At 33.2% G+C, this 20925-nt stretch overlaps 1 protein-coding gene across 1 annotated transcript in view; it reads left to right on the top strand.

Annotated features, from left to right (window-relative positions):
• Nucleotides 1-2355: 2355 nt before the first annotated feature.
• Nucleotides 2356-20925, top strand: part of LOC107436832 (nose resistant to fluoxetine protein 6) — a 33975-nt gene continuing 15405 nt past the window's right edge. The window contains exons 1-6 of the mRNA XM_087153620.1: nt 2356-2837; nt 4361-4515; nt 7622-7703; nt 7880-7982; nt 10738-10937; nt 12155-12331. Of these exons, the coding sequence (XP_087009746.1) occupies nt 2486-2837; nt 4361-4515; nt 7622-7703; nt 7880-7982; nt 10738-10937; nt 12155-12331 (1069 nt within the window). The 5' untranslated portion in view covers nt 2356-2485. The remainder of the gene's footprint in view (nt 2838-4360; nt 4516-7621; nt 7704-7879; nt 7983-10737; nt 10938-12154; nt 12332-20925) is intronic.

Below are 20925 nucleotides of genomic sequence, written 5' to 3'. Positions count from 1 at the left end.
TAATTATTAAAGTTATAAGAATAACTTATTTCAATTAAGACTAAATAAAAATAATCAAATTTTGCGTTACATGCAAGGAAAAACCACAAAAAAGTGTTTTAGATTCCTGAACGGTAATAAGATTCTAGCTAAATGTTCTTTATCGTAATGAAATTATTTTTTTAACCAATAATTTTTTTAATCATCCTTGACAGACAAATTGTCAAGTTAGTGAATGTTGTGAGACACTTTTCTTATATTTTTAACTTTTAACACGACCCAAAAATCAAAGTAACTTGCAGTTTAAGTATCAGAGTAATATCAAAACTATTGTAGTAACCTATATATTATGACCTATATATAACCTATATATTAACCTATATATAATAGGATTTCTTCTCAATGTTTATTATAGGAATGAAATTATTTTTTAATAATCAATATTTTTTTTTATCATCCTTGATATATAGCCTATCATCTTAGTAAATGTTGTGAAATGCTCTTATTTTTGTACTTTTTTCACTTTTTTGTACACAACGCAGATATCAAAATAACTTGTAATTGAAATAGAGGAGTAAAATCACATTTTAAAAGACTTTTTGAATGAAAATAATTAGAATTTCCATTAAGCATAAATGAAAACCAGAAAAACGCTTTTTACAAACTAATTGAACGCTAACAGATAATAATGAGACTATTTATCAGCAATTATTATCATTTTCCAATTTCTTGTGCTTTATATGAAATTTAATGTTTTGGGCGGCTCAGATTGCTCACTAAAATGTTCTCTATTTTATTTATTTAATTTTATTTATTTATTTTTTGTAAGTACATAAATTGTGTTTTTTTTTATTTCAAGTATTTGAATTTCAGAATGATATAAAGAATTAAATTTTAAGAACATATTAGTTTCTTGTTTTTTAATTTTAAAGTATACAAATTATAAATCTTTCAAAAATTCGAGATAAATTTTTTTTTTATAAAATTTGCGAATTTTCCTATTTTTCTGCAAAGAGACAGAATGTTATGAATTAATATTAATCATTACAACTTATAAAAAAAGGAATAAATTACAATAAAGAAGCCCCATAGCTCACTCGAGGGCGTGGATATAGAGTGAAACTAGTTACTAGATCAGTGCTGTCAATACTAGTCACAACTGATCTAGTATTTCGATTTTTGGTTTCGATTTGTCGAGCATGCGCAGCTAATTCGTGTGTAAGAGGAAGGTGTAGTTTACAAACATATCACTGGCGAGATTTTTGACTTCATATTGTTATGCCAAAAATCATTCTTATGTTAACCCCTGTACTTGTTTTTGATGTCAGTATACCTACCTCAGGAGTTCCTTTCATTCTGTAGGGGTGGGGGTAAAGACCACAGGTGGTATGTTCGGTGAAACACCCCTAGAACCACGAATTTCTGCTAGTGTCTCCTCCATCTACTCCTAGCTCCATGCCCTGCCCGTGTTATAACGGGCTTGACGCCAGGAGGGTTAATTTACTTATTAATTAATTTGAAAAATAAATTAATAAATTAATTTATTGAATTAATAATTTATTTATTAAATTAATTAATTATTATAAATTAATTAATTATAAATTAATTATTTAAAAAATTAATTAATTTAAATATTAAGTATAATTTATAGGATATATACTTTCTTTATAATGCCATTACATATTTCTATTATATAAAAAGTTTCAGAGCTTTTTATTCACTTTACTTTTTTGGGATTTTATGAACTGAAAAATGTCAGTTTTCGTGAGAATGACCCATATATATATAGATCTATATATATATGGTTCAATAATACTTACTTTATGGTTCAGTAAACTTTTTGCAACCCCTGACGAACTATCATTCTGTGCGAATTTGTTTTAAAATACTATGGTAAATTGTCTTCTTTCAATTTGAACCACAGTATCGTATGAACAAGCTTTAAAAATTAGACTCATATAATTCAATTCAGAGCCATATTAATATTGGAATAAATTTAAAAAAAAAAAAGAACAATCACGCTCCAAAAATTTTAAAAGTGTTTAACTAATTAAATAGTATTAAATTAAAATAATATTGTTAATTAATAAAAACAATTTGTTTACTTAGACCAAAAAGTCAATTTTCTCACATGATATGGATATCTAATAAAATTAATTGTATTATACATTGCCTTAAAATGAAATAAATGGATAACACCTTAATATTGAGAATGAAGTGTTAGATAACGTATCGATAAATTTTGTAAGAACTCTTTCTGCCGTTTTATCTAATGATAAATTCTCATGATATCAACAGTTTTTGTTACGCATTATGATGCAACAAAACAAAATGCTTTGATAGCTTTATCTGACAATTGTCGGACTTTATCGGTATTGCTTTTAGAGTCGAAAAATTACACACGCGTTTTTGTTATGATTTATATCACTCTTCCGAAATTGATCATCTTTGTAACATGTCCTTGCTAAACTCCACAATATCAAAAATATATTCCAGAGCTTGAACAATGAAACTAACGATTTTTGTTACATTTCTATTTTTAACATGTGTGTTGGGGGAAATTAATTACAATTCTGATGACATCTCAAACAACCATGGTCGGAAATTATATGATGTGCATCAACTTTTGCAAGATGTCGCAGAAAGTATTGAAACTTCAAGAACAATTGAAAGAGCAAAGGATTTTCTTATGAGAAATGATGTGCAAAATAAAATTCCCTTCATAAATTTTTTAAATCTTATCACCGTGTTGATAAATAGTAACAGCAATGCCACAAACAGCAGTTGTTATAATGATTTGGTATACATAAAGGAAAGTATCGATTTGAAACATTTTCAGGATTCTTGGGCTTTAAAAAGTAAGTATTTTAACTTTTCGTGTTTTGTTTCTATTCCATAAAAAGTGAGAACAAAATAAGCGGGAAAAAAATTTCGGTAAAATTACCGTACTATATGGTAATGACATTTCTGATTGAAAAAAAGAAAGCATAATACTGGTATTAAAAACCAAAATATACGGTACTTATCCCATTCATTTTATGATTTTTCGTTCATACAGTAACGGCTTGGCAGAAGTTCTAGTCTTCAAAATTACAGTTTTCACTACCTTATATTTGATTAAAAACACAAAATTGTAAAGTAAATTAAACCTCATACATGGTTTTTCAGCCATAATAAATTTAACAAATATCACCGCACTTAAAAAATTTTAACACTTACTATGAATCCATATTTTATTGTTAATTTTACTAAAATTAATAACCAAAGTTATTTGATAGAAATCATCGAGGTTTTTGGCGTTCCAATAGAGTCAGAAACACGCTAAATTTAATCATATTAAGATAGTTCTGACCTATTTTCTCCGTGTACGAAGCAATTATTTTTTCTGATATTAAGATTTATAACAAATAATATGTAAGTTTCAAATTAATTGAAGTTTAAATAGTTTATAAGATATTTGTTTTTGTAAAGTAATATTCTGACCGACACAGTGTGTTCAGCTGAAACTTTTTTTAAGATCAACTTTAGGCCATGGAACTTCACTTTGGCCAATTAATCATGTGGAAATCAATTCACATGTTACCGGCAAAGTATGAAACGCCAGCATTCTATAAAATGCCTAGGCATTGTATACAATGCCGGATGTTTTTAGGCAAGGTATGAAATATGAGAAGTATTACATACTTTCCGTAGGTATTGCATATAATACCTAGGCATTCTGTGGAATGACAAATGTTATTTAGGCAAAGTATGAAAAAAATGTACTGATGAGGTTAGTATGTAAATGATGTGCATTTCTCAAAAATTAAAATTTTATTCTGAAAAAATAATGAGAGTGCCATTAAAAAAAAATTATTCAAAATGCGTAAAGAAAAATGCAAGCTATACAAAACATAGTTTATGCCTTTCTTATTAAGGGAAACAAAATTTTCGTATAAAAAATTCACATTTAAGTCAAAATTATTTTCTGTTTTGAAACAAATATTGCACAAAATATCCATTTCATCATCTTTACTAGCATGGCCACAGAAGATTTTATACTTTGTCGGTTTCTCATTTGGCATTCTATAGAATGCCTTGGAAATGTGTGAAATATAAATCATGTCATACATTGCCGGCTAGTTTTAGGCATTCTATAGAATGCCGGATTTCAAACTTTGCCGGTAACACATATATAAGATGCAACATCTAATAATTTCGTACATGAGATGCAAATAATGAAATCTCCATTTTAAAAATAACCTGAAATTTCCAAAAATGATTTAGATATCAGGAAGTAAATATTTAACCTCTTAGTTATATTACTGAATGCAGAAAATGAATGTATCAAGCAATTGTATCATTTATTATATTAGCTTTTAAAAAAATTACTTTATTTCAGTGTCGGATTCATTTGGAAAGCCAGAAAGTGGAATATTAGAAGGAAATGTGAAGTGGCTGGGAGATTTTGATGAATGCAAAAGTGTTTATGCACCGAGGAACCGTGGCAGAGGAGGATTTCAAGGACAATATTGCACCCTTCAAGTTACAGCGATGGTAGATTCTTAAAAACTAATTTTTTAATTTTCTGATTAACTAGGAGGTTAAGTCCCCTGTTCGCTGACTCTCATCAATCCCGATGATTGCTTCGCAATCATTGTTATTCTCTGCACAAAGCAGTTGAAATTATTCAACTTAACATATGTGTATTAAAAAGATCACTTGTGCCACCACAAGCCACGTTTAAATATTTCCCTCGTGATATTATTAAGATTTATTAGTGGGCATAAATCATTTTTTGAAATAACATTTATTGTTAAAGGTAATATTATTGTAACAAGTTTGGTGAGTTCACAATTGTAATTTAGTGTTATTGCTTACCAAACAGACTAATACATTTTAAATACAATGTTTGCACTCATCACTTTGTGCCTGAAGCTAAAAGTTAAGTTCTAAATCATTAAACGAGTCTCTTTTACCGTTATTTATATTAGTATATTAATGTAATTTAAATAAAAAATAATAATTTTAAATGGTTAATAAGATCGGACACCAGTTTAAATAACTTTATCTTAAAATATAACGTAAAATTACGTTATTCTAATAACAATAATACCAATCCCTTGAAACTCTTACTTTAGAAAACAAGCAACAGTGCAGTTAAATACTTGTGAAGGGGGTGGAGTTATCGACACTGCCAATCTTCATCTTTCAAAAGGTATCTCGAGATTGAATTAAGTTAGCATGTCTTATATACCAGTGAATTGATGTTTAACAATCGTAGTGGTAGTTACGCCACAATACTCTCCCACCAGAATTTTATCAGGGATGGAATTCGATGGACGGATACCGCTAGTTGCTGTACTTGTAAAAGACCGAGAGAGCTGCAATTAAGGGCACCGTCTTTTTTAGTGCTGAATGTGAAAGGTGTATTAACTTCACAGTCGTAGTTGCTCCTGTGTTGCCATTAGCAGCCGAGTGTATGCAGGCTGACGTTGTGTATAATCGAGACGAGACTGAGCAGCAATAGCGTGAGGAGATTGGATAATATTGCAGTCACAAGTAGCAAGTCCACTGTTCAATGTGGACCATCCAACGAATTAGGCGATACCAGTTTAAAGTGGGCGTTATTGTCAAGATTTTTGCGAATTTGGCGTTTCTGCGTGGACAAATCACGTTCGGAGATCAGCAATATGGGGGGGGGGTGAGTTGTTATCGACAATGCCAACCTTCATCTATCAATCGGTACCTTATGATTGACGACGACGACCTGGATTTATAAAGGTACCTGACCGCGTTAGCGGGCACCTGAACTTTTAATCTGTAAATTTGCCCTATGGCAACGGTGACTAATGGCATAAAGTTCAAAATGAGTATTCCACTGATGGAAATCTGTGGTCGTCTTTGCTGGAGTATCTCCGGGTCTAGGTCTTGGGAGCTGGGAGGAGGGATTGGAGCATTGAAACTAGCTCATCGTCTTTTAGGAGTTCTTGCAATTCCTTCACCATTCTCAGGAATCTGGTGGCTGTGCTGGTGGGGATCCGATGTTCTTTCTTTTTCGGTGCGAATTTTCTCCTAGGTCTGGATGGGCAGCCTAAAAAACAGGCTGCGTGGTCTTTGTTGCAATTCACACAGGTCGGAGGCTCACTGAAGGGCTTCGTGCGCTGGTAGGAGTAATGCGCTCCTGCGCATTTCATGCACGCTGACTTATCTGTGCAGTCCTTCTGGGTGTCTGACCAAATCCTTTGCACCTGAAGCACCGGATTTCGTGGCGGCCGCCACGAAATCTTTCCACCCGGACGAGTGTATTCAGCAGTCGGTTCAGCTTGAAGATTTTCCGGTGCTCGGGAACATCGTTCAGAATGACTAGGAAGAATGGGAGGAGCTTGTATTCCTAGCCACGCCTCTTTCTCATCTGCTCTGTTCTGATTGGTCGAAGACCAATATCTGAGAGTTCACTTCCGAGATTCACCATCTCGGTATCGATGTTAAGTTCACGTACAAGGGCTTTGATTTTCCTGCCGGTGGGATGCAGGGTATCTTTCGGCACAGGTGAAGTAGCTGGGGTCTCAACTGTTGCCGGGGCTTCAGTAGTCTCTCCTAGCTCCATCTGTTCTATATCTGTTTCCGCCGATGTTGTGGGGATAGTCTCTTTCTTGTGGTGAGGTTGCTCACTTTCTGACTTGGGTTCAGAACTGGTTGGAGTCGCCGGGTTGACACCGTTCTTTCGCCATTTTTTTTCTTTTTCTTTTCTTTCACAACAATAGGAGGTTGTTATGCAGCAGGCTCAGAGGTGGGGATTGAGTCTGGCTCTTCTGTTACAGGAGTTGAGTCAACCGGGGTTGTAGTATGTATATCCGTAGTTTCCAACACAGGAGTTGCTGTCTGGATGGCGATTGAGTCCTTAAGAGCTTCCAATGCTTCGATACAGTAAATCCACTCATAATGGACTGGATACAATTGGGGGTTGCTGGGATATCGGTTGATCAGCATTGTAGATTCATTGGAGTATTCTTGATATCTTAGAAGTTGTTGATCGATATCTTTAATATCTACTCCTTCATTCTTGGGATAAAAGCCGAGGAGATCTAATTTCTTTCTCACCTGCTCTTTAATGGCTTCGTGATCAATGGCTGGGTTGCGAGAGGGTCGGTAAGCCTTCCTTCCGCCTCCGGATCGTTGGGTAGACATGGTGGCTCCGAGCTCAGTTATAAAACAACTTCACTCGGCGAGATCCAATGCTCGAAGGTGCGACCTCATGATTGAATCAAGTTAGCATGTCTTATATACCAGTGAATTGATGTTTAATATTCGTAGTGATTCGTAGTTACGCCACAAACCTCTAAATTGTAGATTGTAGAAGACTGCGACGAGCTATATGCATTAGCTTATAGCTCTGTATTTCCTATTCAAATTAGGGATACAGAAATATTTATAGGAAAACAATACCTTTATGACTTACATCGATTTTATGCGAATGACAACCAAACTATAATTCAAATTAATGTGGGAAATCTGGATCCTGCCATGCGATTTTCTGGCCAATAAAAATGCACCAACAGCAAAGGAAAACTGCGACATCGTCATTAAATTTTTTTGTATAGTTAGATACAGTAAACTATTACAAATTAATATCATAAACATGTAAGAATTTTTATTTTAGAAGTATCTTCCACTTTCAATTGGTGTATGTTTACCAGACACATGTAATCCATCTGAGTTTAAGGATATAATTAATAATTCAAGTAAGTGAATATAATGTGCATTTTAGAAACATTAATGCAAATTTAGTAATTTCAAGTATAGTTGCTGAAATAAATGTCTTATAGAACCGTCGATAATGAACTAATAATACAATGTGATAATATGCCTAAAAATAAAGCTGTTTACAGCAATTTTCTATTTTTAAAATTTTTTTCAGGTTATTTGCCGGCTTTAAATCGATCAGGTATCGATTTGAATGTAACTTCTGCGAATTGTAAACCCAAGTCATTAGAAATGAGCAATGGAGGAATTGTCACACTGTAAATATATTTTTAACATTTTTCATAACATTTGTTGTATCGGTTGTGTAGTTGCTGTTAATCACATGGTTGAGTCGATATAAGTGGTTGTGCATGTCATGTTAGGATTAGAGCCTTTAGGCTTAGGTTCATTATCACACTGGATCAATTTTTAAATCAGATTTAATTTTAAACCTGCACACGAACGTCATGCGCGAGTGTGGAACCTGATTGGCTAACCCAAACGTGACGTCGCTTAAAGGTATATTGCACTTGCAGGTATATTGTGGGTATCTTGTTCATGATTCGTTGTTGAAACGTGATATTTGCTTACGTTAGTAACTGTTCTTACCATTCCATTTAAAGTAAGCCAAGCCCGTCAAGTATCAATGCTCTTAAGTGACACATTCAGTCGCAAAGATTCTTTTACAAAGATTTCAATTCTTTCCCTATGTATTTTTTACTTAACACAAAGACAAGCATGAAGCCATATAGAACATAAAGAAACTAATAATGCATTGGAGTTGCCGGGAACAAATATATCATGGTTACAATAAATTATATAAACAAATAATATATCTAAGTTAAACAAAAGATGTAGAAGAGAAAGAATTACAGAAGTTATGCACAGGAGAAACCTTGCTCAACTTTAACACGCCATTTAGCTTATAAGCGATCAGCTAGCGCTGACGTCATAAGTCACATGTGTGGATACCTGTGATCTTCTTCTTCTAGAAGTGTGGAATTCGCTATGTATGAAATTACTAAGTAGTTACAAGGCATTTATAGAAATGGAGAGGATTCTAATTTTTATTTTATTTTTCGTGATTATTATTGACAATAATAAAATATTGTAAAATGTTCCTTTTATTTAAATATTATACTAATTTAATTTTAGCATAATTGAATTATATGACCGAAGTTGAATGACTTCGATTATCAAATTTTAGTGACATTCATTTAGTGAAATTGAATGACAGAAGTGGTCAAATTTTATATTCACGTGTTTCGATATGGCCATTACTTACCGGAGTTACTTCTGAATCTACTGTCTGAATCTACTCAAATTTGTTGATATTACATTATGAAAAGTATAATTAGAAAAATATTCAAATTAACCCTTTGAAAAAGTAATAAATATTTATTTTGACGTTATTTGAAGTTATTCAAATCTAGAAAACGCATAGTTACTTATTAAAGGCATCTAATGACAGGCTATAACGAATGTATTTTAAGTTTAAATAGGTAAATTCATAAAAGTTTTAAAAATAGAACTATTAATGGACCAAAAAAATCTGACATATTTGCTTGGATTAATTTAACGATAGCTGTTTATTTGTTATACAAAAGATTATTATTATACAAAAGGTGCTGTTAATTGTTATACAAAAGATTATTATAATACAAAAGGTGCTGTTAATTGTTATACAAAATTGTTATTAATTGTTGCTAATTGTTATATTGTTATACGAAAGGTATTGTTAATATTTTGATATAATTTTATTATTTATTGCCTTTAATATATAATTTTATTATGCTTGTCAAAAATGAAAGCTAAAATGTATGCATATCGGGGGTCACAACTTTCTCTTCAAGAGAGGACGAAACAGAATCGCCATCGAAACTATCACTAGTGAGTAGAGTGAAAAGAAGAAATCAAAACCGGTTTGATAAATGAGACTTAATAATCACTTTTCATGTTCTCCTTATTTTCTCAGGCAATCAAACAACTTTTGGTGTTTCGTACGCCCAACTGTGTTCTGTGGTCAGATAGATTGAATTTTTGTTTTTCCTCGCTTAAATGTTAATATTTGATCCTCAGTTTCTAAGCTTTTTTTAATTCATTTTAATAAAGATTCTAAAAACATATATAAATGACCAACTTTACGAAATACCCTTTAGATGCACGTAGAAGGCGTTGTCAGTTTAAAATTATTGTTTCTTATTTATAAAGAGGGATGGGCTTAGGTGTAAGATTTCGATATCCTTATTACATTGAAATATTTTGTAAAATCCTTAAAATTAGAATTCGTACACATTATTATTTTTTTTAATTAAAAAAACTTTAGAAAGATGACTTTTTTAAAATTCGATTTCTTATGAACTATTCAGCTGATTTCGCTCAAATTTCATAGTTTGTCATGTAAAAGTTGTATTTGTTTAAATGATGTAAGAAATTGCATACCTTACAGTTTAAATTTTTTCAACTATTATTAAATAAAATAAGAAATATTTACTAAACGTAATTTTTGCACTGAACTATCTTTGGATAAATGAATTTAATAATTGTGTACAATATTTTTCTTTGATTTGCTTAATTAGTTCTCAAGATATGAGAGAAATACACAAAAAATAAAATGAGCATTATGAGTCCAAACTTCGGAAATCCGAATCCGGCCAAAAAAGGGTTTGTTTTTTCAGAGAAAGTAGGTTTTTCTAATCTTGTAATTTAAAATATCGTCGGCATTAATTAATTAGCACATTTGAGTTCACTATCCGATTGAGTCCTAGAACGGGAAAATCTGAATTAGATTAGATCAAAAGTTATTCAGGGTAATCCGTTTTTTTTTTCTTTCTTTTTTTGCGCACTGCACACTATTTTATTTTAAAGGAAATAGAGGAATGTCAAACATTTTATTATACTTTTGAATATTCTAGAAATGTTATTTATAGAAATAAATCAATTTCCATAAAATTTTAAACTTTTTTATGCCTGTGCTTTAGTTTATCATCCCCTCGTTATTCTTTCTTAAAAAAATTTCATATTGTATTTCAGATGCATAATGTCGGTGTTTTTTCTGCTCGTTATCTTGGGGAGTTCTGTAACTGCTTTCAAATACTTTGCTGACATCACCGCTACAAGAGATTCATGCAAAAGTATTACATCGGCAAATGGTTACTCGCCAGAACAAATGTCCATTGGGAGTTTAGAAGAACCATTGGAATTTAATGAAAGATCACCAAATAGACTAAAAGGTAGAATTTCCTCTTAATTCAAACTTTTTATTAGTTCTCTTTTTTTTAAAAGCGCAAATGGAATATTACACATTCAAAAAAATGCATATTGTATTTCTAAATTCTTATTGTATTTCGTGGGATTATCATCTGTGGCCACCCGGATACTCCATAACCAATTCAAATAGGTCCTGGCTCGTTATTTTGATTCCTTACCTTAAACCCTAATTTGACTGCACTATTAGTAAACGCTTGCTAACTTAGTTTATGGTCCATTGGTTGCTTTAATTTCTATGTAAGATATAAGCTAACATCTTCAAACTTATAGAACTAAAAAAAATCGTATTTTTAACTATATAAAAGATTGGATACGGCTGAACTAAATCAGTAATTTTAATGTAACCCATCAAACAGTCCTCAGGCTGCAGAAACGAAATCTTTCACAACCCTGAATATATCACTTATTTATTTATTGTTACCCATGCATATGAAGGCTTGTAAGCCCTAGTCAAGTCGAAGAGCATTTAACCCAAGAGAGAGAATCAGATATCACAAAGATATATCCAAGGATACGGGTTGACTCGAACCAGTTACCCCAACACCACAATCGATTCAGCTCTGCAAAGCTGTTCACTAAATTGTGATAACTCGTCTTCAATTTTACAAGGGCTTAAAACGTATTTGGTAAAGAGGACGCAAATCTACACGTATGTAACAATAAATAAACACTTGGAAGAGTTAAGTTTTTTTAATTATTTGTTTTGCAAGGGCCTCCCAGGTCGAGCAGTCCCACCTTTCCACCAAATGCTATTTAAAATAACGAATGGAAAACTTACTAAATGAATGGTTTAAATACCGTATGTTATTTTTATCAGAAATTTCTTTACCATATATATTTGATAATTTTGCCGAAATTTTTCGTCATGTAGTAATAATATTTTAGATAAAGCCAATTAAACAGGTATAAAGGACAGTGACAATTTTTGTCGTCAAGAATCAAAGCATTGTTAAAGCAGTAAGGGTACCCAAAACTTATAATTTTTCGACTCAATGATATATAAAGAATTTAAATGCAAAACTCTACTTTTTTTGCTGTTTATAAAAAATAATTCAGGTTTGCTTAGTTAAAGAAAAAGTGCAGCCCAAGCTATTGCGTACTTAATGCACAATATTTTTTAAATGCCTAAAAAAATTGGATTTTCTTGTTAAACATAAAATATTTGCTTTTCTCTTTTTAGTTTTCATGGACGTGTGTGACCCTTTCCTGAACTGTTTTTGCATTTTTACAAATGGCTCAAAATTACTCAACACCGATGCAACCGAAGGGCAACTATTATGTCTACATGGTATTCGATTTTTGAGCATGACGTGGGTTATTTTAGGACATGTATACACGTCTCCTATGATTGTTATTAGTGAGTATAATTCTGATGTTTCATTTTCATCACTACGCCAGCCAGGTGGCCGAGGAGTCAGCATGTCTGACTGCGAAGCCAATGGTATCGGGTTCGAACACCATTCAGGCATGGATGTGTTTTGGCACATGGATCAGGCATGGATGTGTCAGGCATGGATGTCAGGCATGGATGTGTCAGGCATGGATGTCAGGCATGGATGTCGCTATGTGTTTTCCTGCGGCATGTGAATGTGGCCCACCCTATGAATGGGCATTTGTGGCAGTGTGGAATGGGTAATGTTGCTCACCTCTGAGACTAAGGTTTGCAGGTGACCACCTGGTAACGTTAAATGAGCAACACTTCCGGCATCTTCCAAGGCAAAAGAACGAGAGTTCAGTGCCATTAGAAAAAATATATCATTACCACAAGAAACAGTGAAATATTCTCCGAAGAGCCATTTTATAGAGTTATAATACAGCTTTTGATAGTTTTATAACTTCTTACTATTTGCGAGATATTCTGTATTTTAATTTTAAACTCGCGTGAATACGAATCATGGCATTGGACTTTAAACTGGCTTGAATATGAATCGTGTTATTGGGCTTTAAAAACATGGAAATATTATATATAATTCAATCTTGCGATGTGGGATTTTTAAATCTCGTTAATAGGAATCGCTATGTAAATTTATAAATCACGTGAATACGAATCGCAGCTCGTCTTTTTTGAATCAAGTAAACACGAAATCGTTGTTTGATATTAAAATTGCAATATTAGCAGATTCCAGTGCAGTTCCAAAGATTCCGAAAATCCACCAAACCAAAATAATCAAATTGGCGGAAGAATCACATGTATATTAGTTTAGTTATAGAAGAATAACATGTATATTAGTTTAGTTATAGAAGAATAACATGTATATTAGTTTAGTTATAGAAGAATAACATGTATATTAGTTATAGAAGACATGTATATTAGTTATAGAAGACATGTATATTAGTTATAGAAAAGTAGCATGCATTTGAGTTTTTGATTCGCAGACGTTCGCGAAGCAATAATGATCTTGATATATGCATAATTCTCCGATATTCGCGGAAAAATCAAATGCTTTCCTTCTCGTTTTTGGATCCAGAAGAATGATACGAAAAATCCTGAATTCCGGCTACCATCACCCCTGCTATTACTGTGCACCTCAATTATGCTAAAATTTTATACCAAAAATGGATAATATAAAACATATAGTATATATTCATATAAATACAGCAGCCCCGTTACTATGTTAAGATAAATTTTAAACCCATAGAATCGGAAATTCTAAACAAACACATAATGTCTTTAAAATATAAATTATTTCTTAAATATAAAAAACATAATTATGCTGAATGTTCTATAAATGTTACCTTTGATATTTGCTTTAAAATTCCTTGTCGAAAAAATGGAGCTAACAGGCGTGCCCATTTGAAATTAACAAATAATATTTTAGATAATATATTCGTTATAAAATAACATTTATTTAGAAAATTTAAAAAGTTTATTGCTTTGGAAGATAAAAAACTTTTTGCAACCCCTGACGAACTATTATTGATGTATATATATATATATATATATATATATATATATATATATATATATATATATATATATATATATATATATATATATATATATATATATATATATATATATATATATATATATATATATATATACACAGTCAATTCGCTATAACTCGAATATTACTATAACTCGATTTTTTTATGAGGTCCCGACCCTTTTATCTTCAATTTCATGTTAATTATTCTCGATTACTCGAATTTTACTCCCTTTAACTCGATTTTTTTTGGATCTTTTAAAGCAAGAAAAAATCTTGCTCCTTCCTTTGCAACACACACACAATGTCTTTCGCACTCTTCATGGAGAAGCTAAAGCAGTCCCTCTTGAAGTATGTTAATAGTGGTTAAATGAAACGTTACCAAATTTACTTCAAAGATACAGGTAAAATGATGTTTTTACTATTGATGAAATGGGTTTATTTTTTAAATGTCTTCCAAATAAGACTATGATGTTTAAGGATGAAAACTGCTCAGGGGGTAAAATGAGCAGGGAACGTTTGATTGTCCTAGTTGGAGGAAATCCGTCTGGGACAGAGAAATTGCCCTTACTTGTTATCGGAAAATACCGAAATCCCCGATGTTTCAAGAATGTAAAAACGTATCCTTTGGATTACAAGTCTAACAAAAAGTTTTGGATGACATCAGTTTTATTTGAAGACTATGTACGAAAATTGGATCGGAAATTCTTCGCTAGAAAAGGAAAAGTGGTACTCTTTACGGATAAATGCACGGTGCATAGTTATCTACCTAATTTAAAAGCTGCAAACTTGCAGTTTCTCCCGCCGAACAGAACAGCAAATTTGCAGCCGATGGACCAGGGTATCACAAAGTGCTTCAAACAGTCTTATCGTAAATGGCTTGTCAGAAAAATGATCTTAAATATTGTAAGCATTTAGAAGATTTTGTAATTAATAAGCATTAATTAAATAATCCGACAATATTTTGAAAGTCCAAAACCGAAACTAACGGTAAGTCGAACTTCCGATATGTCGAAGTTTTTCGTCAGTCCTATCAGATTCGAGTTATCGCGAATTCACTGTATATATATATATATATATATATATATATATATATATATATATATATATATATATATATATATATATATATATATATATATATATATATATATATATATATATATATATATATATATATCTATATATATAAAAATCTCTTGTCACAGTTTTAGTGGTTAAACTCCTCCTAAACGGCTGGATCGATTTTGATGAAATTTTATATGTATATTCAGTAGGTATGAGAATAGGTTTATAACTAATTTTTTTTTCATTTTTTGGACAGATTTAACGTATATTTTAAATATATCTTTATTTAATCATATTCCAATCAAAACTAGACATAGAAACCTGATAAATCAAAAAGTAATATTCACGCACGTTGCAACAATTCACTTTAAACTCTAATACTTATGCTCGCCCTTAAAAGAAGAGCATCAAATATATTTGCAAGTATGTGAATAAAGGCAGTGATATGGCAGTATTTCGAGTTGAAAATACCAATGTGACCGCTTTTCCAGTGAATAACAACGACGAAATAACGCTCTACCAAATTGGCCGGTACATCAGCTCCAATGAAGCTGTTTGTCGCAACTTTGGATTCCCTATTCATGATCCTACCGTTAGTCATTTAGCCGTCCATCTTGAAAACGGTCAGCGCGTATATTTCACGAACGAGACAGCGATTGACAGAGCTATAAATCCACCAAGAACTACACTCACCGAATTTTTTTGAATTGTGTAATCGTGCGGATGCGTTTGATGCCTTTGCATAGACATTACTCTGTTCAGAAGTACCACACTATTTCACATGGGCTCAAACAAAAAGAAATGGACTTCCCGCAAGCAAGGCACACCGATGAAGGCCGTTGTCCCGGTTTATTCAAATCAAACGCCTTGGGGAGAGCATTTACAGTCAATCCAAGGCAGACTTAGTGCTTTTATCTTCGAATGTTGTTGGTTAATGTCACCGGCTCATTGTCATTTCAAGATATACGTAAAGTCGATGGACATCAGCATCCAACGTATAAAGATGCATGCCTTGCACTCGGCTTGCTGGAAGACGACAACCAGGTAGAATTTTATTTCTTTATTTCAATTAGTAGCAAAATGTATGCTTTCTATATATTCCTTGCATTTATAAACTTAATTTATTATCTTTTTGATCCACTACTATTTTTAAAAAAATTAAGCATATATATTAATATGTAATACTATTGTAAAAGTACGCATAAGCTTGATTTAAATACAGCGAATATTTCTGTCTAAAATTATAATTCAAATTCCGCTTAACTACCGCAGGGTAAAATCATCCTCAAAAGGATTAAAAGTTGGCAGGTTTGCAATAAGCAGTATCTCACTTCTCACGCAGTTTTCGGAAAAATTTCGGCCATTATTATTGTTTGTACATCGAACGCCGTTGTGACGTTTACAATTATCATTTCCGTGTAATTATTATTAATTTGCAGTGCTGTAAATATTAATAATAATTATTAATATTAAGAGTATTTCTACTGTATTATTCTGAAGGAAAAATATTGTGAAAGGTAGGTTAAGTAATAAAAGATAAATAAACACATTACTACTATGCTGTTTTTCATCATACGTTTACAAATATCATTTTACTATTTAAGTGTTATTCTCAAGTAAATTTTTATTAATTTATTAATCTGCAGAGCTGTCATTATTCATTCCTATTTTATAAATAATTGATACAATTATTGATTTTAAGAGTAATTCTGCTCTGTTATTTCAAAAGAGAAATATCATGAAAAGTATGTTAAATTAAAAAAGTGTGTGTGTACTTATGTATATGCGTTAGAAGTTATACTTTTTTGGCGTATGGAAAAAAATTTAAAATAATAAAAATGCTGTAATGATCAAATATAAATATTAAAATCAATCAAAAAGGTATTATTTAAGTAAAAATATACATTTTTAATTAATTTCATTCTATGGCTAACTTTATCCTGTCGTTTTCTGCGCGCGCAGCTCACAAAGTTTACTCTCATCCAAACGCTCCAAAAGAATTATAACTTAAATAAAATATAAATAAATACATAATACTTTTTTTCATCATTAAGTAATTTAATTTTTTTTTAACAGCAAACAATGCCAAAACGACGTAGAGGGGCTTCTTTGGGCCGTAAAACATGTCAAGCTACATTCATGCAGAATGCAAGAGCCGAAAGAAACGCAGAACAAATCCAGCAAGACAATACTGATGCACGTGAGAGCATGGCACGATTGCATCAAGTAGAATCAGAAGATGCACGAGCTGACCGAAATGAAGAAAGAAGATTGGAACAAAGACGATCGCGCCGACTCACATTTAACAGACTAAGAGTAAATGAGCAACAACGCCAACAGGCACATCGATCTTTTAACTCTCAGTCTTTCCTGCGCCTAGCATTCGAGTATGAGCCTAATGTTGAATATTATGCTCATTCAAAAGTCATAATTGGTGCTATGGACAAGGAATGCCTGCATTGCAATGCTCTTAAGTTCAAAAATGAGCCAGCCGGGATGTGTTGCTCATCAGGAAAGGTACAACTACATGTAATTGATACACCACCTGAACCATTAAAGGGTTTACTGTTTGGCACGAATCCAGATTCAAATGTGTTCCTGAAATCAATTCGGACATTCAATTCCTGTTTCCAAATGACATCATTCGGAGCAACAGAAATAGTTAAAAATAATACGGTATATGGTCAACAATTCAATTCAACATTTAAAGTCAAAGGTCAAATTTATCACAAAGTGGGCTCATTGCTGCCAATGCCAAACGAAGCGCATAAATTTTTGCAAATCTATTTCATGGGCGGCAAAGATGCGCGCGTAGACGCACGTTGTGAATACAATCACCTCAATTCATTTTTTGCCAAACGCATCGTTGGTGAGCTGGACGCTCTATTGAATGAGCACAATGAATTATTGAAAATATTCAAATCACACTTGCCTAAATTACAAAGTGATCATCACGCTATTGTCATCAGCCCTGATAAAATACCTGTTGGAGAGCATATTCGTAGATTCAATGCACCTGTTGTTGACGACGTTGCTGGAATCATGGTTGGCGATCGAACAACTGCACGACAAATCGTGATTCGTAGAAGAAATAATAATCTCCAGTTCATTGCTGAAACACACCGTTCATATGACGCTCTCCAATATCCGCTAATTTTTTGGAAGGGACAAGATGGATATTGCGTAAATATTAAACAACGTGATCCCGCAACAGGTACTTCATTCATTGTGGACTTGAACATTACTCATTTAACAAAGAACTTAATTAATTTCAATTTATCAAACTAAACTAATGTTAATTAATTTCAATTATATTTATTAATGATTTATAATTATTCATGAATTATTTATAATTGTATTTTTATTATTTATTTATAATTATATTTTTATTATTTATTTATAATTATATTTATTAGTATATATTATTACAGGAGCCGAAACAAACAAGAATGTTAGTGCGAAGGATTATTATGCGTATCAGTTGATGAATAGACGCGGTCAGGACAACATCATTCTACGATATCGTGAGCTTTGTCAACAATTCATGGTCGACATGTACGTGAAGATAGAGAGTGAACGACTACGATACTTGCGATATAATCAACAACAGCTGCGTGCTGAAGAATACATTCACTTGCGAGACGCTATTGTCAGTAGCGCCGATGCCGCCGAAATTGGTAACTCGGTCATTCTACCATCATCGTATATAGGCAGTCCACGTCATATGCAAGAATATATCCAGGATGCTCTGGCTTACGTGCGCGAGTACGGACGACCGTGTTTGTTTATCACGTTCACGTGTAATCCTAAATGGCCAGAGATTACATCATTGCTTTTTCCCGGCCAAAATGCAATACATCGTCATGACATTACAGCACGTGTATTCAGACAAAAGTTAAAGTCTTTAATAAGTTTCATTACGAAATTACAAGTATTTGGTCCTACACGTTGCTGGATGTATTCGGTTGAATGGCAAAAGAGGGGATTACCTCATGCGCACATTTTGATTTGGTTAATCAACAAAATACGTCCTGAAGAAATCGATAGTGTAATTTCTGCGGAAATTCCAAATCCGTCTACTGATCAATTGCTGTTTGATATTGTTACAGTTAACATGATTCATGGCCCATGCGGCAATTTTAATCGTTTATCGCCGTGTATGGCAAATGGAAAATGTACCAAAGGGTTTCCTAAAAATTTCACTAACGATACGATCACAAATGTTGACGGATATCCAATATATCGTCGAAGAAATTCCGATAATGGCGGACAATCGTTTATTAAAAATATCAGCAACATCGACATTGACATTGACAATCGTTGGGTGGTGCCTTATTCACCTCTACTGAGCAAAACATTCCAAGCTCATATTAATGTAGAGTTTTGTAGTTCAGTGAAGAGCATCAAATATATTTGCAAGTATGTGAATAAAGGCAGTGATATGGCAGTATTTCGAGTTGAAAATACCAATGTGACTTCCCCTCCAGTGAATAACAACGATGAAATAACGCTGTACCAAATTGGCCGGTACATCAGCTCCAATGAAGCAGTTTGGCGTATTTTTGGTTTCCCAATTCATGAACGGGATCCAACCGTTATTCATTTAGCCGTCCATCTTGAAAACGGTCAGCGCGTATATTTCACGAACGAGACAGCGATTGACAGAGCTATAAATCCACCAAGAACTACACTCACCGAATTTTTTGAATTGTGTAATCGTGCTGATGCTTTTGGTGCTTTTGCACGGACATTACTTTACTCAGAAGTACCACACTATTTCATATGGTCTCAAACAAAAAAATGGATACCCCGCAAGCAAGGCACACCGGTTGAAGCATGTCCCGGTTTATTCAAATCAAACGCCTTGGGGAGAGTATTTACAGTCAATCCAAGGCAGACTGAGTGCTTTTATCTTCGACTGTTGTTGGTTAATGTCACCGGCTCATTGTCATTTCGCGATATACGTAAAGTCGATGGGCATCAGCATCCAACGTATAAAGATGCATGCCTTGCACTCGGCTTGCTGGAAGATGACAACCAGTGGGAATGTATGCTTGCTGAAGCAGCATTGAACTGTACTGCTAAGCAAATTCGTGTACTATTCGCTATAGTATTAACTACATGTTTCCCGGGCAGAATAGAAACTTTATGGGATAATCACAAAGATTCGATGACTGATGATATACTGTATCACCATCGCACACGTTGTAACGATCTAACGATAGCATTCAGCGATGCTATGTACAATGAAGCACTGATTGCTATTGAGGATCTTTGCATTACTATTGCCAACTTGCCTCTCAGTCATTTCGGTATGCTTTCGCCAAATCGAAGTGCATCTGATTTCTTAAACAATGACATGAATCGTGAACTTCATTACAATACAGTAGAAATGACAGCTATTGTGACTCACAATGTTCCACTGATGAATGAGGAACAAAGGAACATATATGACCGCATTATGCTCGCAGTTTCGGCAGGTCAAGGTGGATTTTTTTTTTGGAAGCACCAGGTGGAACTGGCAAAACATTTATTATTTCGCTAATTCTCGCTGAAATACGATCAAATAATGGCATCGCGTTGGCCGTTGCATCATCTGGCATTGCGGCAACTTTATTGGATGGAGGCAGAACAGCTCATTCAGTATTTAAGCTGCCACTAAATATTCAAAACAACCCGGACGCAGCGTGCAGCATAAAAAAGCAATCGTCTATGGCCACAGTGTTGAAACACTGTAAAATTATCATCTGGGATGAATGCACAATGGCACACAAACATTCGCTTGAGGCGTTGAATAGGACATTGAAAGATATAAAGAACAATGACAAATTATTTGGCGGCACTCTGCTACTCCTTTCAGGTGATTTCAGGCAAACACTTCCCGTCATTCCGCGTTCAACGTACGCTGATGAGATCAATGCTTGCTTGAAATCATCTCCACTGTGGAATAATGTTG

The sequence above is a fragment of the Parasteatoda tepidariorum genome, chromosome 10 (assembly GCF_982258835.1).
Source record: "Parasteatoda tepidariorum strain Cologne lab strain chromosome 10, Ptep-v5.0, whole genome shotgun sequence".
Classification (NCBI taxonomy): Eukaryota; Metazoa; Arthropoda; class Arachnida; order Araneae; family Theridiidae; genus Parasteatoda; species Parasteatoda tepidariorum.
This window is presented reverse-complemented; position numbering and strand designations above follow the sequence as displayed.